The sequence below is a fragment of the Corella eumyota genome, chromosome 1 (assembly GCF_963082875.1).
Source record: "Corella eumyota chromosome 1, kaCorEumy4.1, whole genome shotgun sequence".
Taxonomy (NCBI): Eukaryota; Metazoa; Chordata; class Ascidiacea; order Phlebobranchia; family Corellidae; genus Corella; species Corella eumyota.
The window spans coordinates 8,220,737-8,247,919 of NC_137490.1; the positions used below are offsets into that span (position 1 = coordinate 8,220,737).

Genomic DNA, 27,183 nt, shown 5'->3' on the forward strand with positions numbered 1-27,183 from the left:
GATTTTCTTCCCTGTATACTACAATAAAGTGATTTTCGGCCACAAAGACGCGGAAATAGTTAAAGTTAAAACTAATATTATTTAAAGTGTTTACCTTTTTGTTTTTTAAAAAAAAACTTTGTTTGATACAATTAATTTTGTTAACTGTATTGTTGTATTATAATATTAGTTTATTAAAATATTTAAAAAAAATCAGCTAATTTTTATTTAACTTTGTGTTTTTTTTTGTTTTATAGTACATATATGAAAACATTTTTATAATTTTAGCAAATTAAAAACAACCTGGATCATATTTTATAAATAATAAAATAGTATAATGTTAATTAATTCGCTTCGTTGAATTTAACGAAGAAAAAAAGGAAAAATTATTTACAAAAAAGACAAAATGCCCCTGAACCACAAACAAGTCGAGCGTGACAAATGAGAAAAACGGTTCTCTCGTGTGCTTATGTCACGCTCCTATGTAAACGAGTTTTATGGAGCTATCATTTCTTTTGTACAATTGCGATAGTGTTGTGAAGAGGTCCTGCGTTAAACTTTTTATTTGTAAAGAAACGCCTAAAACTCTTCTGAACCTCAATTTTGCGGTTTTGTACAAAAATTGTTAAAGTAATCGTCTTATGGTGCACGTATACTGAAAATTTATGCTAATATTTACTGATTTAATTGACCATGCGTCGTGTCCAACAAAAAACAACATCAATTTCGTTAGAGCGTTCAAAAAAACAGCTGACTAACAGAATACGGCGGGTCTGTTATTGCTGTTGCGGAACGCTAAGGATTGTGGCTATGTGTTTACCTTATTATTGACACGTTTTTATGATTTTATTATGACATACTAAAAATGTCCAGTTTTGGTATTCAATTAATAAGGTTGATACATATATAAACTCAACAACAACAAATAATTCTTTTTTTATTTTCAGCATTTTAAATTAAAATTGAATTTGTTTAAACTTGTAAATGTTGAATTTAACACTGGTGTCCACTTAGCACTTGCAAATAAAAAGTTTTTTTGGATATGGCCACTCCGGTGGAATTAGATCCTGTTTTTATCAAAGCCTTAGAATATCTTCGTTGCAAAACTCCAGACTCTACAGAAAAGTTAAACAATGTTTTGACAGAAGTTATCGAGCATTCGAAGAAAAGGTAAAATTAGTTAAAGTATATATAATTTTTACAGAATGTTGTATAAGACAAAAACATCATATATTGACCTTTTTATTTTTTTTAAATATAATTATAAAAGAACGAAGCACAATGGCAATAAATAGATTAATTTACATCACTTTAATATAAAAAATCTACTACTGCAAGGGAAATATTTCTTCAACAAAGAATAATTTAATGGCAACTGTTCAAACGGATAAACTATAACTAACAGATTAACAGCCCGAGGTTGAAAACTTATTTGTTGTGACTAAAAATTATATAAATCCTAGGCCAATAGACCAAATAGAGTCAATCAAGTTGAATAGAATGAATCTAACTAAACAGAACAAAACTTCCTTAGCTGTTGATTCTCACAAGAAAGAACGCGACATGGCTCAAAAAAGACAATACGACAAGGTTTGAACATAAAATGTGCACAATTAAGCCATTGGTAATAAATTACTGTATCTAATGGATTTTAACTGGGTTAGGGTTTGATCCATACTTTATTCAATTCTTTTATTTTATTCGATCCTCTAAATTTTATAGATACCCTAGTGTTGTATGGTCAAAAATATGACAATCTGTTACTGTAAAAATAAGATTAAAATATTTTTGCCAATAATGCTGATATGTATTATGATCAGATACAAAGAGATCTGGATGAACTGAATAACGAAAGTAACAAAAAATTTCACCCTGACCTGCCCGAACAATCCATCGTATCATCCAGCAACATTCCTAACTATACTTCCCAGCTAAGTGAACCGGGTTTTATTAATGATGTAAACACAAATCAATTTGGAAGCAACACCGACCTAGTTGATCCAGCTGATTTTGAACTGGAAATGGAAGGTCTGGCCTGTATAAAATGCAGGTAAACATTGCTTGACAAACTACTGTTGAACTTTGTTTATGTGGTTTTCTGTGTTCTAAGGATAAATATTTTGTTCACACAAAGACCGTATAGTTAAAGTTTATTTGATTTCAAAGTTGACCAACATATATATCCTCTTTAATATATTTACAATTTTGGGTATATATAATTTGTTGTAAGTTGAGGTGTATTAAATTTTGCATTTGACTCATATTTTATATACTTTTCTATTTCCCTGTTAGTGAAATGACTGTTGGATCTGGAAATCAATTAGTTGAATGTCAAGAATGCCACAACCTTTATCATCAGGTAAGAATAATAAATTTTCATTCATGTTATGTTTTAAAAGGTAATTTTTTTTGAGGATATTTTGATTGAGTATTTGCAATAAATGTTTTTATTATAATTTAAAGGCATTGATATTTTTTCAGGTTTCAGACTATGTGAAATACTGTTTTTTTATTTAAAATTGTTTTATGCAATTTTTTTATTTGAATTTTTGTGCACCTTAACTATTTTAGTAACTTGTTTAAATTTAGGTTGTCAACACGTTATACTTTTTAATATTTATTATTATTTATTATATATACATACACCATGTAATGCAACTACCAACTTAGTCATCTGATCTGATTAATATTTAATATTTTTTTAGGATTGTCACAACCCGTATGTAAGCGATGCCGAAGTAAATGATCCCCGCTGTATATGGTATTGTTCGACTTGCAAAAAATCAATGAAAAAGCAAGAAAAACAAAATTTCTTGAAAACTCCTTCCTCCATTTTAGGTTTGTTTTTTTGCATTAATGTATGTTGTTGTCTTCCTGCTTAATTAAAAATGTACTTTAACATGAAAATAGTAATCTTGTCAAGGATCGTTATTTAAGTCTTTCATTGTGTTTAAATCAAGGTAGGCTAATTTTTAAATTTTATATTATTTATAGTAAATTCCAACAGCAATGAAAAGCACTTATTGTTAAATGAAACGAAGAATAAAGCTACTGTTACCCCATTTAAAAGAAGTGAATTAAAAGTAGGTTTTTTTAAACCATTAAATTTTTTTATTTTTTATGTATCTTTATTGCCAGGCGTACAGACCCCCACATAAAACTGTTAGCTTAAATACCTTATCTATCAAATAAAATTTGTGCAATTTAAATTTAAAACATTTGGTTACATTGTGGTTGAAAACATAAATAAGACATAAAAATAATTTTTGTGTTATTGAAATTAATAAGTTTGTTACCAAAATATTTATTTAAGAAATGTCTTATTAATTTTAAATAACATCTTTAATACTCATAAGCCGCTATCTTCCTTTACAACTTGTAAATCATTTTTATATTGATTGTAACTTCGTTTTTTATCTTTTTAGACAAATGTAGCATCATCAACCAGCAATGTTTCAATGTCAGGTTGGGCTGCTCTAAGTGGCAAACCGATACCCTCTTCTAATAAACAATCACACGAACACATTACTAAAAGTTCAGATAACAGAGAAAAACATAAACATCACAAGGAAAAAACTAAATCTGCAAAAGCCCATTCCAAACAGAACAATGCCAAAATGATCGTATCTGACGTATGGGCAGAAGCATTGGGGGCACAAAACACTCCTCAACCTGTAACAAACAATAACTCAAAACATATTCAACTGTCATCAGGCTCTTGGTTGTCGGGTTCACATAACAGTAATAATACCTCAAAGTCAAGTGCAAATTTAAAGAAAAACTCTCACAAATCATCCGCCTTTCCCAAAGCATCTGCCAGTTCACATAGCGTAGAAAAAAGCTCAAACGGTAAAACCCAGAACCCAGACTCTTTAAAGCGTTTGCATCCCGATAAAAAGAAACCTTTTTCAAAAATTCAATCTAAAAGAAAACATGTATAACAAAAATTTTATATTTTTTTATATTAACAGAGCTGAAAAGATCGGTAAAAATTGCTATTTTTTTGGTAATTTTCTGAAATTTCTAAGTAATGTTTGTTTTTTGCGCATAACAAAGTCACTGTTATTTGTTGTCTCGAATGGGTTTTGACTTCCTAAAACTTTGGTAGGGCAATGCAATTCCTTGTTGAATTTGATTTTTTTTTTTGATTCATAAATGTTCTGTGTTTAATCATGAACTTATATATGAATTCCAAAAATTGCAATAGATATACTGTTTCTGCTGTTACTTGGAAGTTTATCAAGTCACAAAATGTGTTTCAATTTTAATTTTTCTTCTGTTACCCAAATTTTTACAGAATGTTGTTATTTACAAATTGAAAAATGATAAAAAACGTTTTTCTTACATTGCATTTGATGTGTAAAATTTGATTGAAGTGTTAAAGGTAGTGAATTTTCATTAGTTTTACAATATGTAAAGATGAATTCCATTTTGCAGCAAGTAAGTTGATTTAACCTAACAATATTCGTATTTATTGATCATTAATGGAAAAGACCGACTTCACGATTTACATAAACAGCAACATTTGTTAATTTCGGCTTAGGTAGTTTGAGATGTTATAATTGCCCTATTATTTACCTGACAATTGTGTTTTTGGTTCAGGAGGAGTTCGTTACAGCAAAGAAGCAGTGGGTAACAAACAAAAGATCTTACAAAGTAATTTTTTCGACACAATTTAACATACATTTTATTAGATTCAACAAAAACTTCACTATAAATTATTTTTTGTGGAGGATGAACATTTTAAGTAAAAGTTTTGACAACATTTAAACTGAAAAAAAAACGACAACCCTGTTGCTATAGTTTTTGACGAAAATTAAAACAAAATTTTTCGGTGTTGTTCTAATGGTTTAGCTAAGAAAAAAAACACGTAAGTTATGCAATAACATTTTATTTTTATATTAACGTTTACTTGCTTAACTAAAATTAGCTAAAAAAATGTTATCGTCACATCCAAATAAAGTCCCACGTAGCTCAGGAATTCCTCGCGAAGTTTTAAAATGGATTCAAAGTTTGGATTTAACATATTCATTTAAAAACACGAGAAGGTAAAATTATTTTATCAGGTTTTCATTTGTTAAAAACATTTTATTTGGGCAATTGATAAATTCGTTTTCCCTGTTTTAATTCTGGAAGCTCTATTAGCGTCGTTTATGCGGAAAAGTACGGAATTTTTATATCTTACCCTAATCTTCCTTTGCGAATTCATCCAATTTTGTTCCTATGGTTGTGTAAGGCGCTATGAACAGTATAAGTTCCTGCTGAGACAAACTTCTGCAGCATATTAATCATCATGTAAATTTATTAACATCCTAAACTTCCAGAGTAATCTTGGGACTGGGTTGGATATTGCATGTTTCTCTATGCTGTAAAGAGGCTGTGAAGTTGGCTTTTACACTTTAAAGATAAAAATTTACAAAAAAAAAATTGCGGGTTGCATGTCATAGCAATAATTTTCTGTGAAGTTTTTTTAATCAGGTTAAAACTAACGTTATTTTAATTTAAAAATTACAGTAATGTTTTTAGGGATTTTTCAAATGGATTTTTGGTAGCCGAAATATTTTCCTGGTACTATCCTAAGGACATTCAAATGCATTCTTATGATAATGGAACTTCCCTGCCAACTAAACTAGGAAACTGGTCACAACTTGAAAGAGTAAATATAGCTTTTTTAAATCCAAATTAATATAATAATCAGTATTATTAATTGTATGGAGGTTTTCACGGTTTAAGGTGGGGACGCGGAATTTAAAGGAATGGAAAATGAAGAAACGGAAATTGAAGGAATGGAAAATGAAGGAACCGAAAAATGAAGGAACGGAAAATGAAGGAACCGGAAAATGAAGGAACGAAAATGAAGGAACCGGTAAATGAAGGAACAGAAATTAAAGGAAAGTGAAAAAAGGAGAGGCGGAATCTTAAAAAAATAAAACATGGAAATTCCGTTAACTGTTTATTTGTATTTAAGTCAATATTATTTTAGAAATAAACAGGCATTTTATAGAAGAGGGTTAGGGTATGCTGGGGTGATAAAAATTAACTCATTATCGCTTCAGTTCTCGAATAAATGACAGAAATCCTAAATAAACAGTCAACGGTATTTCCGCGTTTTAGTATTTAAGATTCCGCCCTCTCCTTTTTTGCTTTCCTTCATTTTCCGGTTCCTTCATTTTCCGTTTCCTTCATTTTCTGTTCCTTCATTTTCTGGTTCCTTTATTTTCTGTTTCTTCATTTTCCAGTTCCTTCATTTTCCGTTCCTTCATTTTCGGTTCCTTTATTTTCCGTTCCTTCATTTTCCGTTCCTTCAATTTCCATTCCCTCATTTTCAGTCGACCCTTTAAGGTTACTTCTTATTGTGTTTCCATTTTAAAATAATGGTAATGTTTAGGTACATTTTTTAATTTCAAAACAATTTCACATTCGATTACCAGAAAATTTGGTTTCGTAAACCTATGTAGGTCTATTTTTAAGATATATTGTTTTTATAAAAATGTTTAACAGTTTTGTGTGGTTGTTAGTTTACTTTTTTTTATTTTCAGTTTTTTGTAAGAAAGAAAATAGATATTCCTAAAGAAATGATTGATGGAACAATACACTGTAAACAGGGTGCTGCCGAGTTGCTTGTGCAAACTATTTATTCACTGCTTACTAATCGAGTGTATGTATTGTATTTTTTTATATTTTTATTGTTAAATTTTACTGTTTCTATAAGCAATCAGTGCATATTTATGTTTTTAATATTCAAGTTTTTAAGGGTAATTTTACTTTTTATTTAAAATCAATGTTGGTTTGAAAATATAATCAGTCTAAGGTTAAGAAAAAAGTATTATAAATTTTAATTAAACTGCTATAAAGTTTTGTGATACTGCAATTATTCTATCATTTTATGATTTTATAGTGTTAGAACATTGGCAGAAAATCGTGAAGTTGACTTTACAGATAGAATGTACCAGGTTTGATTTAAAACTTAGCCAATAAATTTTTTTAATCACTTGCAAATAATTAATTGTTAGGTGTTGCGACCAAATTTTTTAGTATTTTAGTGTTCTTTAATACATGTATTTATATACCATAATTCAAAAATTGTCTTATATTTACACTCTGACCATAACCTCATAATCACTATATATCCCATATTAAAATAGTATTATTTTGTTTCTGTAATAGTTAATGCATATTGTTACTGTTACTTTTTGTTTTTGTAATTTTTAACTTTTGTGACTTTAAAAAAAGAGTGGTCTTTCATTTTAAAGTGGCTCTCAAAAAAAACTTAATGAAATACTTAGTTCATTTTTTAGGTCAGGTTGCCTATGCATGCAAGATCAACAGCTTCACATGCAATCAAAAACAACTTAAAAATAACTGAGTTTATGACTGAGCCAAATATTATCACAAACAAGCAAAAGGTGGGACTTTATATTTTAATTTTATTAGGAACTTATGTAGAGCATTATGTGTAAATATACAAAAAGACTATTAAAATTATATTCATAAAAATGTATGCAAAATAAAAATTTATTATTTTTTCAATTTTTATTAAATTTCTAATAAAATGAAAAAATTGTAATTTATTTATGAAACATGATTGTTGTAACAAATATAAACTTTTCTATCAGTGCCCCTTTTTTGCTATCATAAGTTTTAGGTAATACCTTTAAAGGCACATTTCTTTATATTCTATCCCTTGTAAGTATTGGCACCTTGGCCTGTACTTTGTGTAATTTTTTGATGTTTAGTTCAGTTGATTTGTTTAAGGGTGTTTTAATATAATAACTGATCTTTATAAATAATTTGTTTTTAATTTTTAATTCTATTGGAAGATCTTTGTTATAAATGGTAAGGTTAATAACAAAAAAACTTAAAATCATCTAGTACAATTTTATAAGGTTAACCATGTACTTTAGGCACATGCTATTATTAATCGTCACCTGGAACATAGAAATCAAGACAGAATGGAAGATCCTAAAAGGTTTAGCATTAAACCAACTTTAGGGGAAATGGCTGTGAGGTTAATGCCTTTTAACACAGATCCCGATGAAGAGAATAATAAAACTAATGCTGACATTGGGTCGTTGTCGATGGATTCAAAGCCAAGGAAATCTCAACGTAAGTTGAACCATATTATACCTACCCTTTGTTACAAATAACAGCCCTAGTATTTTACCTATAAATGTCTGGGACCCCACCTAGACTGTTTTTGCTACAAATCAATGGTAAATAATATTCAAAAATGACAATTGGAACTTAAGACAGGCCCGGTGAACGTAATTTTCTGTGGTAAGTTGTGAATGTCTCACACCGAACATAGTTAAATTTAATAGGATATAAAACGGTGCTAAGATTTCTCTGCATTGAATTAACGCTGTGACGTATAGTTTTTAGTACGTTTCATGACCATTTTATTGCCTTGCGTTGTATAAAATGGTTAAAACACTTTTAAAATAGACACTAATTAGTGAAAACACGTATTTTTATGACAATACTTACTTACTATAAATTTTAAAGGATCGTGTTATGCAACAAATTTGAATTGTATACTGTTAAATAAGTCGTAAAATTCTCTTTAAGACTTAACGTTAACCTTTATTAATTGCCCCATTTTAAAATTTCTTTGTGTATATTTTGATATATTATAACAATATATTAATATCTTAAAAAACATAAATTTGTATTTTTAGACCAATCTGTAACAGGTGATAGCGAACCGCAACGAACTAGTAGTGTTCAGTTTCGGGAAATTCAAGTACAACAGATGGATAAGTCGTCACAAATGTCAGTAAGGCCGGGTACAATTCACACCGTTCAAACTCCCGTGTTCACTCATTAATTGCTTACTACCAAAATCTATTACAAAATCTTATCGTGTATTTTTTATTGTTTTTTTCCGAGAATACGTAGTCCTAACATAAAACCGTTTTTTAATGAGAAGTTTATTTTCATTTGCAAATAAATTATCATTTAAACATAAATTTAACCAGAATGAGAACCTAGTAAAAATTTTAAATAAAGGTATAGAAAGCAATATACAAAAAAGGAAAACGCAATCTTTAGTTAAAGACAACCTAATGAGGTTTCATTAGCCGAATTACCTGTGTTTATATTTTGGTCAAAGACATCCAGCAGTTTTACTTAACACAGACAGTGCACATAAACTAAATTACGTGACATTGGCAACCGTTGTTAAAACCTCAAAATAAAATTGTTGTTAACAGTTTGTAACCTATCTATTAAGTAGCATAAAGCTGCTTGCTTAAAGCGGTTTTCGGTATTGTTTATGTCTGACGTAAGTTGCCCAATAAGGAAGGTTGTTTTAAATTATTTTCTAACGCCAACTGATAGCATTAATATGAATCTTTATTTCCGACTAAGAACTAGTAGTTATATTGTTTGTATATATAGATATATTACACGTTTTGTTGTGAGTATTCTATTTGAATAAGGTTTATTTATAAAGTATTTAAATTGATAATAACTGATTAGTGATTGAATTGGATATATATATGAAATACTTAAAATTGAAGATATTCAATCAATTAGGTTTAACACCTGTGATATTGTGGAATAATTGTTAAGCTTTGCTTTTTTATTTGTGTAGATTAATTGTAATGTTTAAATTGTATATTTATTGTAATGTTTGATGCTCAAACTACGAATAAAGCAAGGATTGATGTGTTTAAAATACCCTTGGGTGTAAAATTTATTCTGTACGTTAAATATAAGTATACAAAAAAAGCCAACAGTTGTTAAATCGCAATTTAATAAACAACGATTAAAACTTAAACTCGCCGCAAGAGAAGAACAAATTTAGACTTTAGGATTAAGCCGGGAATTATAAACCCCTTTTCTTCGTATTCATTTATTCTCGATGTAAAAAGGTCGGTCGACTTCACGACCTAAACATGGAATATCAATATCATTAGCTACCCCGACCAAGTTTCGAGTTGCCCTTTAGGAGTTAAGAATATCATAGGTTATGATTGGCCGTCAATTAAGCATAGGAACAGTTGGACTCAAACCAAAAAACCTCAAGTAGTCAAGCCAAATGTTCTGAACACTACTCAACGCTGCCGACTTAATATATTGTAACGTATTTATAGTATTTTATTGCACTCTATCGTCCGCAAAACTCGCATCACGAATACTCCATACAATACATTTGAACACAGTTAAACTATAAATCACGTGATTTAGAATACGTGATGGCGTTAAGGTGTAAACACGTGACTTAAGGTGTAAACACGTGACTAAAACTAGATTACAACTTTTATGTAAACAACAAAATGGCGAATTCGTTACAATATCAGTTAACTAATAACTAGTTAACTAACCTAAACTCCTAACAAAATTATAAACGTATATTAATTATACTAAAAATTGCATAATAATATTACTAGATATTAAATATGGCTTGTTTTTAACTCGTTTTAGATTTATTTACCACGCATCAAATCGGTATAAGTTTACATTGTATTAATTAGTATTATTATCACACTACATACATAACTGCCAATACATAGTACAAACTAACACAACATAGTAATATATAAATGATACTTGACTGCATAATTTTGCATTAAATGATAACATATAAACTTTAAGTAAAACACTAAAAACACTTCAGTTATAATTATTACATAATAACGACAATACTATTTGGATGTGGTTTTTGGTTGGGGATTGTGTTGTCAGACTTAAATTGTCAGGTTGTCTTTTAGCATTATAATAATTCCTTGATTTTTTGATTTTTATTAAAATAGGATCGATTCTTCGCTTTCCTTATTTCTTCGTTAAGTTTTTTTAATTTTTTTTAGATGTGTAACTTATACAAAACTATAAAATCGTGCACTGCTGAACCTACTTGCAATGACTCAATTTAAAGTGATTAACTAACTGACTATTATAACAAACATTTGTTAATTAATATACGTAGCATGAATTTAATCACAATTTTATTATGAAGTGAAGATAGGTAAGATAAAATTTAAAAACATACAAATTAATTGACTCTTGTTGAAAATAAATTTAAAAACATAGTTTAAACTGCAATTGAATTTCACTTTATTTTCAAAGGTTTTACACAAGTTTGGTTGAAACCTAACTATAAGTAAGTTTAAAATTTGTAAATATTAACTAGTTTTGTTACACCAAAACATATTAATCAAATATTGCCGAAAGATATATAAATTATATTGAAATTAAGTTAATCAAAAAGTTTTTACCAAAAATTTATGTCATATAAAAAGAAAACGAACATTAACATTTCAGAAAAAAAATATATGAATAATTAATACCAGGAAAATTATCGAAATATTGTAAAAGAAGAGATGTACAATACAGTAAGTAAAAGCCTTTAAAAATTGGAAATCCAGTTTTAAAATTTACTCTACTATAATAATCGTAGTGCCGTATTAAAATAAATAAGTCAAAAATTATAATTTTTTTAAAACCAATGCTTTAGTATCATAATGCACTTTAACTTGAAATAAAAAATAAAACAATTTTTGGTTTGTTGCTACGTTTTGACGTATATGATTATTTGTTTGCAGGTTTGAAGGAATTTGATATTTGATGTCTTGTGCACTTCCAGCAAAGCATCGATGTGAAATGCCAGAATAAAATACGTGAAACAACGATTTTACATTTTACCTAATTGTATTTTTACTTTTGGCAATTAACGTTTTAAATTTTTTTTGTGTAATATTTTAATCTAGTAAATTAATTTTTTTGTGTATTATTTTAATAATTTTTTTTGTGTATACACCGAAGCGATTGTTGTCTTACTTCCTTGTTAGCTCGGCGGTTAAGGCTTTGTACTACCAAACCTGAAGCGCAGGTTCGAATCCAAGTCAAAGTAATTTGACGGTCAGAAGATCCTATTTTTAAATGAACAACTTGTGCTTACTCAAGCGGAACTAATTAGGCACGTGACCAATCAACGTCATTACTCAAGCTGATTACAATTAAATCAAAGAGACAACAATCCTTTAACGCGGATTCTAAAATATAATCAACAAATCGCTCACATAAGCGACCCTATTTGGTCACTTGCCCAATCAACGCTGATTAGACTCTGCAGACTAACGTTTTTAATCTAAGAGAAATTTTTTGGGATTATCAAAGCATTCTAAAATAAAATCAACACTGAATGGTCACGTGACCAATTACATATAGCGTTTTTATTAAATTTCATAATAAGCCAGAAACTAAACAGTATGTAATTTATTTCACAGAAATAAAGCGCACTTAAGTATCTTAGCATTTAAACTGTGGTTAGGTTGACAACACACATCCATATTGAAATAAAACTGAAATTACAAACACGTTAAAAATCTCGCAGCCATGCCACAGTAATGAAGAAAACAATTTTTTTTCGAAGGAACACTTAGTTGCATAAAATTAGAAATTTGTACATATAATAAAGCCCACATATATTAATTTAACAATTATACACTGATATGTTAATTGGTTAAGTAATTTTTAATAAAAACATAGCTTTAAAAATAATATCTACAAAATTGGCGAAGTAAAATTTGTACTAAGTTTTGTAGAAATAAAAATGTTCAAGTTTTTTGTTGCACAATGTGACATGCATAGTTTCAGTTACATAATGTGGTAATGTATAAGATTTCTTTATTGCCATTCTTCGCATAAATTAGTGTGTTAAGTAAAAATGAACTATAAATTTGTTCGCATAAAATTATGTTGGGCGAGGAAAAACAATACTTTAAAACTAAATTGGTTTCACTGAATAACACCTTTTTTAAACCGGAAAAATTTAATTCTATATTAGGCATTGAATAGTTAAATTCTCAGATCACATGGTTAAACATCCAAAGAATAATCTCCCAAATCAAGATAGTCTTCTCTCCAGTAAGTAAAATCGCTATAACTGTGAGCTTGAACAAATTGCTCGTTTTGCAACATTGGGAAAAAATTATCGACTAATTCCCCCAAATCATTATATCTAAAATTTTAAAAAATAAATGAAAAATAAATAACTTAATAATAAAGTAACAGTTTGGACTTCGCAATGTGTATTAACTTAAAGAAAATTAAAATTGTTGTATGAAAATTTAAACACAGATTAAATTTAATTAAAAAACCAGCAACAACACATATTTGATTTTCAAAGTTTTTTAAACTTACGAAGTAGTGTAGGTTTGCAGTTCCTCATGTTTTAGTTCGCCTCTGTGGTTGATTGTAAAAAGTCGATTACTAGGAACACCCACTGTAGTGTAAGCAAACACATCCTGGACAAAATGTAGTTATAGTTAAAATATATGTTTCGTTTTAGTGTATGAAGTTACACTATTTTTTGTAATAAAATAATTTTGTCATAAATAAATTTGTTTAAAAAAATACATATTTAGTTATGTTTTAAATTCGATTTTATATACTAAAAATAGAATTGGAATGTATTTAAGACTTTAACAATTTCATTTATAAAAATATAAGTTTTTTTTATTTACGGAGTAAATGATTACATTTAAAGTAGAAATCTACCGGGCCTTTAAAATGCAATAAAATACATAGTTCTCTTAAATTTAAATTCTTGCAAAAACTAAAATATTTTTTACTTACATTTGACTTATTACCAAATCCGGCAGCAAAAGGATTTTGTGGAAACAAAGCTTTAATATCTTTTAGACATTCAATCTTAAACTTTTCTGGCTTCTTTTCTATAACTTCTCTGTAATAGAAAAAATAAAATTTTTGTGTGTGATTCTTATATTTAAAAAAAGAAAAATTGTAAATACTAATTATAACGAAGGCCTATTTTTGCAATTAGTGTAACTATTATTAACACAAAAAATAGAATTATTTTAAATTAATATAAGCACATTTTAACTTTAGTTAAAAAAAATAGGAAAAATTCAACAATTTCCCAAAAAAATTATCATAAGTTTTATTAAGTTACCTTTTAAAAGCAATCATGAGTGAGCTAGGTGACAACAATAAAGGGCCAGGAGGTAGACAAACACCTTGTTGGTTTATCCAAGTGAGGTAACCTTTTGTCATGGCTGCTTGACCAATAGCACGTGAAGAAACATAAATAAATTTGTAGCCATTTCTAAAAAAATAAAAAAAGTTAATTAGAATTAAAAATCTTGACAATGTTTTATATGGTAGAAATAATATAGTAGAGTATGCCATATAAGTTGTTTTTTAGAGTGGTTATTATTTAAAGCAATAACATAACATAATTGTATGTTTAATATTTAGTTTTGGCATGGTGGTTTAACTATTTTAGCCATTGTACCAGCCCTAGTTTTTGTTTTATTTTTTAATTTAATGCAAATCAAAAATTATAATATATTTTACCTGCTGATATTTTGGTACAACTTTGCTACTCCACCGTGTGTCCAATCTTTACCCACCACCGGTAAAATTTGTCCGAAAACATCAGATTTTGTTATTGTACCATCAATATCGGAAACAATTATTCTATCCGACCATTTCCACTTGTAAATAGTTGCCACACAACGAGTTGTGCCTTGATATTGAGTGGTTACGCTAAATGTTATCTTGTTTTCCCCATTTTCAAGATTCAAAATTTTCTGTAAATAATTCAAAAAACTTGGATATTTTGTTATGTCAAACAAAAAAATATTTTTAATATGGTTTTACAACAACCAAAATAATGCCTGTTCTTTAGTAATATAAAATATTATACTAAAACATAAAAATAAAAGCTTATTACAACAAATGTAACTAAGTATTCAGTACACACTTTAAAAAAAATTTTAAAACAAAACTTGAAAAAAAATTTTAATATTACAACTTGCTCACCAGTTGTTCTGTAGTTAACCTTGTAGTTTTTCTCATCATAATGTTATCCTTTAAGAAAGTTTGTTCAGGATCCAACATTTTATTATTCCTTGATGTTGTGAATACTTCTTGAGCAGAGTGAGATCTATAAAATAAAAAATTATTTTCAATTTTTTTTATATAAATTGGCTGCTAAGTATATTAAGATAGTGCCATTACTGTTAGAGCATAACATCTAGAAATTAAAAAAAAATTGTTTTTAAGATGAAAACATGTTGAATAAAACATTATTTGGTAAAACATAAGCTTTTTTGTTTACCCTTTTTCTTAGAAGTTATAAGGCATTAGATTACTCATATAAACATTTTTACATACAGGGATTTAGGTTGTTTTTAGGTTTTTTAAAATTTATTATTTTAGGAGATTAAAATACTTTTTCCAAAACCTTAATCTCAAGACGTATTAAAGTTGATTACAAATTTTTTCTGAAAATAAAAACAATTTTTCTATATTAATAAACAGACCTTTGTAAATCCATGTCGATAATCGTACTTTCCATATCAGTTTCAATTTTAGGGATCACTGCACTTTCTGTCTGTCTTCTGTTTCGCGATGGAATTGCTCTTGGTTGGCTGTGTTCCAAGTTTGTATTATTATTAATTAAGGGGTCAGTGGTATTTTCAAAGGGAGTATCTGAGGAGGGTTCTATGGGTTTGGTAGATGAAGATGGGTCAGAGGTAGTTGAAGCACCTGAATTTATTAAAACAAATTTTGTAAAAAAATAAGACTAAATTGTTAAACTTTATGAAAATATCTAAAAATTAAGTTAAATTAGTAACATTTAAAAAAAAATTGGCTCATGATATTAAAAAAAACTAGCCTTATAATCATATTTAAATGAAAACAATTAGATTTTTAGTCTAGAGATCAAGGTATATATGTTCTACTACAAAGCTATATATGTAAACATTATTTGGATTTGGGTTTTTACTTACTGTCGATTTTGCTTGGTCTCCTCCACAACCAACCCATAAGTCGACTTGATGAAGGGGGACTTGGTCTACTTGGTTGAGGTATTTTTTCCAAACATTCCTAAAAAATTTTAAAAATTAAAAAAAATGCTCTAATAATGGTTAATGAGTAAACAAAAAACATATTTTAATTTGAAAAGTTAAATATTTTAAGTCAATTTTAAATTTAAAAATTTTATTTTAATTTATTAAAGAAATATAAAAAAGCTCTATTTAAGTTTTTTTTAGCATTTTTATAAAACTGTTTTAATAGTTTTCACTTACTTGTGGTAGTGGTTGTTTAAATACAGCAAGTGAAATAATAAAAGGGGCAGCAGTTTGCCAGTTCATGTATTTATTTCCTATCTTTACAACTAAGTTTGGATTGTTTGTGATTATTGAAGGATTTTGAATAAAACTTTCGTAACTAATTCGCTCAGATTCAAATTTTTCTAAAAAAAAAAATTTTTGTTTAAAATTTTAACATTTTTAATTTTACATTTAAATGACTAGCAAAGCTGAACTAATATAGCTTGTTTAATTAACTAAAACCAAAGTTTCGAATTAGTAAAGTACCAATTAGCATCCAATTGTTAAAACTAAGTTGGTTTAGTAAGAGGTTTAAATTATTAATTAGTTTTTATAATTAAAGTTCATAATAGACCTACTGTATATTCTCTTTTATATAAAGATACCATGCAAAATTAACATTAAAGTGAACTGAGTATTTTTTGTTATTACCAAAAATTAAATAAAATATATTTTTGTTTTTTTTAGTTTTGTATCATAGTTTTAATTTTGAAGTAATAACATAACTATTATAAAAAGGAACTAACCTTCATCAATTTGATTTGTTTTAAGGCCACAAAGTGAAAGTTTAATGTCTGACAGTTCTTCAGATGACAAATCACTAAAATTTAATAATAAAAATCATTTATTTAAATTGAAAAAATGGCAGATGGCCTGTTATTAAACATTTTAATACATGTTTTTATGTATAAAACTTATAATAATTTTAACTTAAATAAAGGATATTATCAGTAGCCTATATTGGTATTTTTGAGTATTAAAATTGAGTATTAAAATTTTAATGTAAACAAACCAGTTTTGAACATGTAAACAAAAAATTGGTATAAATTTCCTGTTATAATAAACTTATAAAATAAAACAAAATTTGAGCAATAAAAATAAAACATGTTGACCTTGCAAAACTGCAAGCCTTTTTAAAAATACTTAATCCGACCTTATCCTATTCAGTTACCACACTTACATAACCTCAGGTCATCAAAGCACAGTCCAAAATAAAGGCCTGTGATTGGTTGACCAAACGTACACACCTACTTAGCAACTTACTAGACAAATCACACCACAATCTTAACATATGGACCAAACTGCTAGCATTTACATAGCAAAAGTTGTTTAACCAGTAAATATATGTTTACCCAAAATGAAAGTTAACTTGTTAAGTTATATGTAATACAACAAATAAGATTTTATGTTTAGTGATTATGAACTTCAGCCTAGTTTTAAAAAAATTTCTTTGCAATATTATTAATAAAAACAGCAAGTCTAGTTTTTAAATTATTGGCAATAAATTTTAAAAACACAACAAGAGTTAAAAAAATACATATTTAAAAATCTAATTAAAAAACTAAGTAATACATTTTAACATAAATTTAAACCAACAAACAAATATCTATAGCTAAATAACTTTTAAATTATAAAAAAAAGGTAATACAACAGCTAAAATCAATGTTAAATTAATTTTAAATAAGGTCAATTTAATTACCATAAACATTCCTCCCTAGCTTGACAATCAGTTCCACTATCAATATCACTTCCCCCACCTCTATTACATTCATGAACAACTATACTGTCTGGTTGGTCAGTGTTAGTGTCTTTAAGAGAACCCTAGTAAAGAAATATAAAAATAATAACTGCAAAGAATATTAATTTTTAGTATAATTAAAAGTTTAAAATTATTTTTTATGAAAATTTTAAAATTTTCCCAAAAAAATTCAATTATTGTCTATAAGCCAAACTATAATCTATAGGCAATACATAAAAATTGTTTTTTTAAATTTTGTTAATTGGTATATAAAGATTAATCCTAAACAAAATCTAAAGTGATATAGGACAAGAATTAGAAGTAACCACCATTTTCTAGCACATTCTACCACACCGTTTAATTACCTGCAAGTAAAGGTTAGCTTTGGATGGAGCTAAACTAAGAACATCGTCAAGATATAAACCTTCAACTTCTTTTTGTTGAGGGATAGGTTGAGTTTGTGAGGTAGCAGAATTTAAAACTTTAAATCAAAAAATATTTTAAATTAAACCAATCAAATTATCTTTCAAATTGGTCATATATCATGCAAGTCTACACATAAATTTATAATTCCTTGTTAAAAAGGGGAGCCATTTTTAATTATTTTATAAGGTTCTATCTCATTTTATATTAAAATAGCAACTTTTTACTAATTTTAATAAGCTTAAAATATTTTAAATTGCAAAAATATATTTTTTAGCCTATTTTTTATTAACATAATAGTTAAGTAAGAGGCCCTATTAAGTAATAGCATATTTAAAAAACAAATATTTCAATACTAAGCAAAATAGTTTAAATTAACAATTTAAAAATGTTAATAAAAACAAATAAACACACCTTGTTCAGTGACTGCACTTTTCTCCTCTATATTATCTTCAGGGCTATTTGAAAAAAACAAAGAATTTTAAAAATTTACATACGCATCACTTAAAAAATGTCAAAACTTTAAATTTTCTACTACTTAAAAATTACCCAAAGCTTAAGTAACCAAATTCTTAAAAAAAAAATTCAAAAATTTTTTTTTGTTATACAATCTACTTAAAGTGTTATGTTACAGAGTTTTGCAATTTTGTAAATGATGTATATAGCATGTTAGTATGGTTGACAATGAATCACAAAATGGCTTTAAAACCTTTAAAAAATGTCTGTGGTAATTACAATTTAATTTTGAAAAATACTGGAAAATGATTAACATAAAAAAACAGGTTACCATATTTTTTGTGTGACGTAGAAAGTACTAAGTAGCATAGTGAATGTATACACGCTAGTACTTTCTACGTCATCACAAACAGGGCTTCCCTTTTCTTTTTTTTTTAATTAATTTAATTTTTTTTTTTAAAGTTGAATAACTTAAAAAGTAGGTAAAATTATTTAAAGTTAAAATCATTTTTGTCTTCAGTAACACCAACTTTATTAATTTTTGAGTATAAAAATATCGCTAATATATGACTTTAAGTAACAGAATAGTTTAACTATTTAAATTTTTCCTTAATTGCAAGAAATTTCCAAATTTATGGTATGTATTACTCATTGCAATTAAGGTTAAACGATTGACTACTCACATGGGAACAGGGGAAATTTGATCTTGTTCATGAGTTGAATGTGTTGAAGAATCATCTGATGAACCTTCAACTAAAAGTTTTTTTAGTTACTTTATTTTTTTAACTATTTTTTGATTTATTATTATATCTGTTCTAAACCTGTTTAATTTAAAATTTCAGCACATAAACTTTAAAGGATTACAAACCATTTCCATCACCGGGTAATTGACCCCAACCCCACTGTACCGTGGTTTTTGATCTATTTTCAATTGTTTCAGAATCACTAAATGGACTGTTTATTTGTTGGTTGCTAAAAAAAATTAAAAATAAAGATTTTAAACAAAAGTTACTGAGAGTAAATTAAAAAACGGCCATAATTTAAATATTTTGGTTAGGTTTTGAATTAAATGACAATTAGGAAAAATCACAAAACATTAAAAAAGTTATAAAAAAAATTTGTGACCCCAATATTGTATATTTTAAGTATAACTACTAAGAAAACAAATATTTTGCAAATATTTAAACAGGTAAAATTGCAACAACTACAAATACCACAATCACAAGACGATTACTCACTATTCAGAAGATGGTAAATCACTGTCAGATTGTACACAGCGCAACATCGAAAGTTCATTTGCAATTTCATTATTTTTGAAATCCTCACTAAACATTAAGTTTATTATGTTTAATTGGATATAAAACAATTAATTATAAAATTATCTGCATTAAAATCCTTTTAAAGGAAATCTTCCTCCCAGTTTAATTTTTTTAATGTTATTTCTTGAATTTGTTTTATATGAAGCTTGAAATAGATTATTTGTTGAAATAAAAAAAGTTGTTTACAAATATCTAATCATATTGTTTACCCTTCTTACCTCATGTTGTTTTGTTATAAATATAGTCATCATTACATTTTAATAATATTAATATTTGTGCTAAATACATTTTGTTTACCCTTGCTGATATTGCCAATATTGTTCATTACAAAATAACCAAGAACAAAAAAATTAAGTAACAATTAAAAAATACCATGGTTATAAGGCTTTCAAATTTTTTAAATCCATATCTTATAATTTTTAACAACCCTGAATTAAAAATTAAATTTCGAACTTACTCAAATTCTTTTGGAGCAGAACCCAAACGCTGTTCCACATCTTCTATAGAGGAAGATGCTGCTGGAGTGGAGTCATCTGACTCCCAAGATGCGGCAGGATCTTCATGAAAAGATGATGCATTAATTAAACTTCTTCTTTTTCTTTTCCTACGTCTTCGTCGCTTTCCCTCAGTTGAGATATTATTAAAATCACTAAAAAAATATTTATTTAAAAGTTAACAAAAACAAATGACTTTTTTATTTTAAAATCTATTACAATTTAATAAAAGGGTAGCTGCACAAAAAATATTAGAAGATTAAGTTACCCAATATATTTAAATGTTGGAAATTATGTACAGCCCTATAATGCTTAAATATAACATAAATCTACTTACAATGGTTCAACTTCAGGTTTTTCAGTTTTAGTTGGTGTGGAAGGACGTGAAGGAAGGGGTGATGTGATTAAGCGAGCTGGAATTATTTCGCTGCATTCGTCAATCTCTTCAAGAAAAAAGGCTTCACCCTGGTCACCAAGCTTCATGTGAAGATTGCGAACTTTTTCGTCATTAATTGCAATTTTAACCTAAATAAAAAAAATTATTTAAAATAAAAATTCCAAAAAATGTCTCATAAATGTAAAGGTTAAATTATACATACATATGAAAACAAGTTTTTTTTTTTCATTTTTTAAATTCTCAACTTTTTAGTTTAAACTAATGTCAAATTAGTAGAAGAGAATTTTAAATATTCATGCATTGACCTTTAAAACATCAAACTACAATATTTCAAACAAAATCAATAATGAACATAAAATATAATTATTATGGGCTACATTTGTAAAGGTTGTTATAAAAAGTTTGCAATAACCATAGGCTATTACAAAAAACTTTTACAAAGCAACAATTAAATGTAAGGCAATTAGTCATTTACTTAATTGTTTGCTACTGTGCTTATTTATACATTTTAATTGGTGTTCGTATGTATAGATAGTTATTTATTGTTTGCCCCATATGAGTATGTACAAACAACCTATTTGCTAGTTGTTTTAACTTTACAATGCATAGCTTATTTACAGCAAAATTGAATAACAATTATGTTGTAAAAGTTTATTATTCGACAATGAACTGATTGTTAATCAAGTTTTATTACTTTGTAGTGCAGTGTTAGCTTGCCATACAAATAGTATATCATACAAAAATGGCTTTTAAAGAGTACACCAACAATAAGTGATCAGCATTATTGAAACATTTTAAATAAAAAGTGAAAGTAAAACTGATCAATTAATACATGCCTCCTATTTCTACAATTTGTGTTAAAGTTTATTATATATACCAATTCAACGGAGTCAAAATTATGTTTTAAACAAATGGGTAAATAACCAAGCTGGTTTAACAAAATTATCAAATCACTTTAATTTAAAACAAAAAGTAAAACATTATAACTTAAGTGTAACACAACAATGTTATGCTTTACATCCGTTAAGTGTTGACAAATAGTGCTTATAGCAACTATAAATAATCCCTCATATTAGTTAATGCTGACAATGTTAATTTAACCTTAGTGTGACAAAACACCAGTGCATGAATAAGTCACTAAAGTTTAAACAAACATTAAAAAGTTAAACATTTGCTGAATCATCAATAAACAGTTCGCATATTTTTACATAACAAAGAATATCCCACAGACGAGCAAGTCAAATAAAATTGATTTGTAATGCTATACCTTCTACTTTGATTAAAGCTTCTAGTGCTTTCAATTAACAACACAAATTTACTTAACAATAACAAAAAGAATTATAAAAACAAAAAACTAATATTTTTTTATTTAAAATGATCTTGCTTGTTTATACAACAAAATAAATCACATAATGGTTAATCAAATTTAAAAGTAGCCTATTTTAACCTAGACCTACTTAATTAACCTATATGATAAACTAACCACAAAATATTAGGAAAAAGTAAAATAAAAAGTTACCACTTTCTCTTTTGCTCTCAGAACTCCAAGCTTTCCGAATCGAACATGAAATGGAGAAGCAACAAGGGTGCCATCAGGTTGTTCTACCACAACTATATCAATTGCACCTTTAATATAAAAGTCACTTAGTTAAAATTAGTCTCAACAGTTTATAAGTATGTAAATATTGACATTTACTTGATTTAATAATTGTTTTAATAAATTTAAAACGATAACTTAGTGACTGAAACTTTAAAAGGTTAACCTAACAAAGGGTAACAATAAAGCATGAAAAAACATATCAAATTTAAAAAGTGTTTTTATTTATCATTACCTGTCAGAGTTGCAGGATTAAGTTGATTGTACATACTTTTTAAAAACCCAAAACTTTTATAAACCACATTCATTTTTAAGTTTTATATAAACGTAATGTTTAATTACACCCTATAATTCTACTACAAATTTAAAATATGTTATTTTTTCTTATTTATTTTAAAGTTTGTAATACACGACCTACAGACCTATTACATTTAAAACATAACATAAACAAAAAAAAGCCTGTAATTTTAAAGCTGGCACATTGACGTTTTACATTATAAACATTAATAGCTAACTAACACCAATATAACCTAGGCTATTTTAAATCACTATTGTTTGGTGGTTGATAGTCTGTTAAATAACAAAATTTAAACAAGCAAATAACTGAATAATGAAATCACGAGCATCTTAAATCCCACCTATACTACATAATGGCGCAATTGAATCTATCACGAGAAACACAAAAATTCCTGAATGACGTAATGCACGTATTTTCGGTTCTGTTTTTATTTTTTTTGGTCATTTGTCTTAGTTTAAAGCCTTTTAACGTGAACTGCTTTAAATATTTACTAAATAAAACAAAACTTGCAAATTTTAATTTATACAAAGTTGTATATTGAGATATCGCAATCTACGAACAAAACCAACGTTTCAGAAATCTTTAAAAAACTTTCTTCTAACAAAAAATAAACTTTTACGCCATAGCATTCTCTCCTTACATATAAATTAAACTTGTAAAAAACTCTCTGATACGAAAAAACGCCGCACAGCTGTACCGGCACTCGTTTTGCACGTTTACTACACGAGGTGTCGGTTGCCTGCGGTTCGTACAAGAATCACGCCACTTATTTTGCTTTGTTTGTTGTTAAATCGGAATCTATGGGAGTGCCATGCTTCAGTGAGTTTTAGGCTTATATTACATTTCTAGTCTTGAATTATTTGCAAATTGAAACTTGAAACAAAATAGTTTAAACAATAGAAAAATTACTAAGTTGTTGTAATTTTTTTATATTATAGTAAAAAGGCCTAAAAAGTGTACCTTTAATTCAGGATGTCATGTGGTGTTATGTGCCTGTAAATTTTTTTTTTTTTTTTGTATATATCCTTATCCTCGATGTGGGAAAGTCGAATGCGCGACTTAAACATAGAGTAACATAAGTTACTCCGACCTAGTCTCGAGTTGCCTGTGGCAGTTTGGGATATTATAGAGACTATAATTGCCCGGTAATTATGCTGCTGATTAAGTGCTGGCTCAGCAGTAGTTTATACCGTTTATAGCGCCTTACTCAAGAGCGCTACAGCATGAGATCAAATAGCATTCCATGTTGCCATGTTTGACTAACTTCTAATAAACGTTATAAAATATAATAAATATAAAATTATTACCATATATTATTGTTATTATTTTGTATTACTTTATCGGTTATTGAATTTTTGAATTATTACCGTCACTGATGCGTGAAAATCTTTTGGAGCTTTTTGGGAAATCCCCGAATAAGGGCGTTAGGAAAACGATTGGTGGTGTTTACAAATTTGGTTTCTAATATATTGTACAAAGAATAAATAGTGGTCATATTTAAAAAAAATATATTTAGTTATAGTTCTATAATAGCTTCGCTTAAAGCTCATTATAGGCTTTACTCTAGATGAAGCTCTTGGTTTAATCCCCACTGCGTCCATGTCGAAGCAAAAAAATATTTAAAAAAATCTTACTCTATTGTTTAGAAGTTTAAATAAAAGGTTAAAATAATAAACCACCTATCATAACCAACAGAGGTTGTTTTTACACTTCACCAAATATGTCTCAGTGTTATTTAAGATCCTAAAATTAATTATCGATTAACTATTTTAACAAAACTTTGTAATAAACTATTTTTTTTTACTTCTTTTTTTAAATCTTTTTTATAGAAAGACAGAAAAACAATATTTTTGGTATATATATATCAGATGTTGATAAAATAATGTCATTTGAAACCCTACCTGACTCAACTGTTCTCTATATAAGCCAGTATTTAAATTTGCAAGATTTAATAAGCTTTTCATTAGTTTCGCAAAACATTAACAAAATCTTGTCACAGTACGAAACTTCTGTTTGGAGACCATTGTGTGGAAGATACTGGCTGTTGAAAAGTTTACCAGAGGAATGTAAATCATGGAAAAGTGCATTTATTTCACAGTACAAAAAGTTTGGAGAATGTATGGACTGCTATAGTGAAGTTAAAGAACTGTGGACAAAGTTTGAGAACTGGCTTAGTGAAAAATGTCCCCCACTGCTTGCAGCTTTGCAAGGTGGAATTGATAAAAACAAAATGAATTCACTTTTGAAAGATAAAAATGTAAAATTGTCCAATGCCTTGAAATGTAGCTATCTAATTCACAATGGTCAAAACTTTGAAGGATTAAACATATACTATGGAGTTTTTGGTAATGTGGAAAACAACTACAACATAACCTTGGCAGATTTTGAAACTGCCCTTAGTCATAGTAGATTTGCGGTCAATGTGAAAAAAATGTACAACTACAATGGTGAAATCCTTCCTGAATTTTACCCCTTTGTTTCAATTGATACAGATGGTTCAGTGGCAGTGTGTCTGATGGGAAAATTACAGAATGTGGCAAACTCATTTTTGGAATGGTTTTGCAGGTATGTCGATGATGTGGTGAATGGTCGCTACCCTATTGATAAAGAAGAGATAATTCCATATCATTCGTCAACAGAAGTTTCTATGGATAGCGGATACTTTACAGTAAAGGTTAGGTGGCTGCATTTGTTGCACCAATCTGGTAGAACACAGGGTGCAAATTACAGTTATCGAATTACAATGTCCATGGACAAAAATGCACCTGAATCACAATCCTGTCGACTTTCGACCAGGCACTGGGTCGTAACTGAGGGTGAAAACGACTCTGGACATCCCTACGTGACATGGGGCACTGGGGTGGTGGGGGAATACCCAGTTATGACACCGGGTGCTGAATACACTTGGATAAGCTATAACTCATTCCCTACAGTTGTCGGATCAATGGAAGGGCATTTTGTGATGAGGCTGCTTTCGGACTATGACACCGAAATCGAAGTGTCCTGTCCTAAGTTTACAATGAAACCATTTTACAATGGAGAGTATTTGCCATATGAAATAGTGAAAGAAGAAGAGTGATTTTTAAAGGAAAAAAAATCACTAAAACTTTCAGGGTAAATGCCAAATTAGTTTTTCAAAACCTAAAAAGTAACATTGTAACTTAAAAAATAACGATATGGAACTTGATTAGTGTTTTCAAAAACTTAAAAAAGATTTTAAGGTATATGTATACTCTAAAAATAAAAAATTTGTGCAAAAACCTTTTTAAATATATACACACTTTTGTTCCACAGTTATGCTTGTTTTTAAATTGCATTACTACCTCATACAATTACAAGTCACCTGATAATAACACAACAATAACTAAAAAATGTCTGATTGTAAATTTTGTACATAAATAAATTGCATGATAACACACCCTATTGTAATTTGTAAATGTTATTGCCAATAACTGTCCAAAAATTACTTTTATTTGCAATATTATGAAAAAGTTATGTTCTGTAATTCTTAAAAATTTTTTAGCAAAAGCATCAATATGTTATTTAGTTTGGCAATTTTTAATATTTGAAATGATTTTTATGAAAGTTAAGAATGGAATTCTTTTACTATTCAAAACAAATCTCAAATCTGTTTTTTCTACAAAGCATAATCTATTTACGTTCATTTAATAAATTTAAGTTAACTTAACACTCTGGTTGTTTTTGGTTAAGTAGAGAGTAAGATAAAATATGCGACATGCTATTTTAGAATCAAATAAAATTTGTCAAAACTGAGAACGGAAATAAGGGTCTTGTTACGTTTTATTTATTAACTCATTTCTAATTAAAAAAAACATTAGGAAATAATGAGCAATGTAAAATATAAATGTCTTATTCAGTTGTTTTATGTTTAGCCTTTTATTTTAATTTTTGTTGTTTTTCAATGAAAATTGGAAATTTCGATAATTTTTAACATACGATATTAATTGTTACGTCACACATCTAATATTTAAGCGTGGAGATAGAAATAACGTAACCTAAAGAAAAAAGTTTGCAAAATTAAAAACAGAATTGTATATATGGCATAATAGAAACTTTCTTTTGGTGTAAATTAGTTTTTTTAGACAAGATATAACTTTATTAATTAGACAACTACGTAAAATTGAGTACAAAAATGGTAAGTGAATGTATAATCAATATAAATTATGGTGCTAAAATCAACAAATAATTAAATTTATCAATGCCAACAGTATAACAATTTTTAAACCAAAAAAATACGTTTTTAGGATTTATGGGCGTCGGCTAAATCAAGACATGGATATTTCTTTACAGTTATTTTCTATTTAACTTTGCTAGTCTTGGAAAAACATTTTAGCGAAATAAATTTTTATCTCAAATTAATTGCTAAGGTAACCTACACCATAACTTAAATTAGTATAACGTTTAACGGCTTTGGATAACTTGAAGTTTAAAGGCATTGCAAGAACTCATTGCTTTTGCGCCTACCTTTGCGGAGCCCGCTTCTTTTAAAATATGTAATTAGAAATATTAACGTGATATATTATACACCTTAATCACTATCTAAAAATAAGTTGTTATTTTTTTATAATCGCAGTAATTAATATATGTTGTAC

At 27.8% G+C, this 27,183-nt stretch overlaps 4 protein-coding genes across 4 annotated transcripts; 3 read left to right on the forward strand and 1 right to left on the reverse strand.

The window, feature by feature from the left end:
• The first annotated feature begins 930 nt into the window (after positions 1-930).
• Positions 931-4,259, forward strand: LOC145758248 (integrator complex subunit 12-like). The gene is made up of 7 exons (XM_082572498.1): positions 931-1,149; positions 1,443-1,569; positions 1,800-2,029; positions 2,272-2,338; positions 2,685-2,817; positions 2,974-3,062; positions 3,405-4,259. The coding sequence occupies exons 1-7, from the start codon at positions 1,022-1,024 to the stop codon at positions 3,918-3,920; spliced, it is 1,290 nt and encodes a 429-aa protein (XP_082428624.1). The 5' UTR covers positions 931-1,021; the 3' UTR covers positions 3,921-4,259.
• Positions 4,260-4,808: 549 nt separating this feature from the next.
• LOC145759681 (spermatogenesis-associated protein 4-like) lies at positions 4,809-8,942 on the forward strand. The gene is made up of 7 exons (XM_082573533.1): positions 4,809-5,027; positions 5,506-5,635; positions 6,519-6,637; positions 6,878-6,932; positions 7,278-7,385; positions 7,884-8,085; positions 8,658-8,942. The coding sequence occupies exons 1-7, from the start codon at positions 4,918-4,920 to the stop codon at positions 8,804-8,806; spliced, it is 873 nt and encodes a 290-aa protein (XP_082429659.1). The 5' UTR covers positions 4,809-4,917; the 3' UTR covers positions 8,807-8,942.
• A 3,198-nt stretch (positions 8,943-12,140) lies between these two features.
• Positions 12,141-22,629, reverse strand: LOC145740718 (phosphatidate phosphatase LPIN1-like). The gene is made up of 20 exons (XM_082558548.1): positions 22,508-22,629; positions 22,195-22,301; positions 20,616-20,803; positions 20,242-20,433; positions 19,704-19,790; positions 19,334-19,437; positions 19,149-19,218; positions 18,424-18,467; positions 17,952-18,067; positions 17,548-17,669; positions 16,595-16,668; positions 16,044-16,210; positions 15,744-15,840; positions 15,273-15,498; positions 14,770-14,893; positions 14,302-14,537; positions 13,898-14,050; positions 13,561-13,669; positions 13,126-13,229; positions 12,141-12,943 (listed from the first exon to the last, which is right to left on the reverse strand). Exons 1-20 carry the CDS (start codon positions 22,578-22,580, stop codon positions 12,802-12,804), a joined length of 2,535 nt encoding a protein of 844 aa, XP_082414674.1. The 5' UTR covers positions 22,581-22,629; the 3' UTR covers positions 12,141-12,801.
• A 1,775-nt stretch (positions 22,630-24,404) lies between these two features.
• Positions 24,405-26,117, forward strand: LOC145760455 (F-box only protein 3-like). The gene has a single exon (XM_082574355.1). It carries the CDS (start codon positions 24,453-24,455, stop codon positions 25,647-25,649), a length of 1,197 nt encoding a protein of 398 aa, XP_082430481.1. The 5' UTR covers positions 24,405-24,452; the 3' UTR covers positions 25,650-26,117.
• Positions 26,118-27,183: the final 1,066 nt, after the last annotated feature.

Coding starts and splice junctions, on each gene's coding strand:
- LOC145758248 (XM_082572498.1), top strand. CDS start 1,022: ATGGCCACTCCGGTGGAATTAGATCCTGTTTTTATCAAAGCCTTAGAA. Junction 1,570..1,799: donor AAAAAAGACAATACGACAAG/GTTTGAACATAA, acceptor TATTATGATCAG/ATACAAAGAGATCTGGATGA. Junction 2,030..2,271: donor CTGGCCTGTATAAAATGCAG/GTAAACATTGCT, acceptor TTTCCCTGTTAG/TGAAATGACTGTTGGATCTG.
- LOC145759681 (XM_082573533.1), top strand. CDS start 4,918: ATGTTATCGTCACATCCAAATAAAGTCCCACGTAGCTCAGGAATTCCT. Junction 5,636..6,518: donor ACTGGTCACAACTTGAAAGA/GTAAATATAGCT, acceptor TTTTATTTTCAG/TTTTTTGTAAGAAAGAAAAT. Junction 6,638..6,877: donor TCACTGCTTACTAATCGAGT/GTATGTATTGTA, acceptor ATGATTTTATAG/TGTTAGAACATTGGCAGAAA.
- LOC145740718 (XM_082558548.1), bottom strand. CDS start 22,580: ATGAATGTGGTTTATAAAAGTTTTGGGTTTTTAAAAAGTATGTACAAT. Junction 22,302..22,507: donor TAATCCTGCAACTCTGACAG/GTAATGATAAAT, acceptor TTTATATTAAAG/GTGCAATTGATATAGTTGTG. Junction 14,538..14,769: donor GGTTAACTACAGAACAACTG/GTGAGCAAGTTG, acceptor AATTATTTACAG/AAAATTTTGAATCTTGAAAA.
- LOC145760455 (XM_082574355.1), top strand. CDS start 24,453: ATGTCATTTGAAACCCTACCTGACTCAACTGTTCTCTATATAAGCCAG.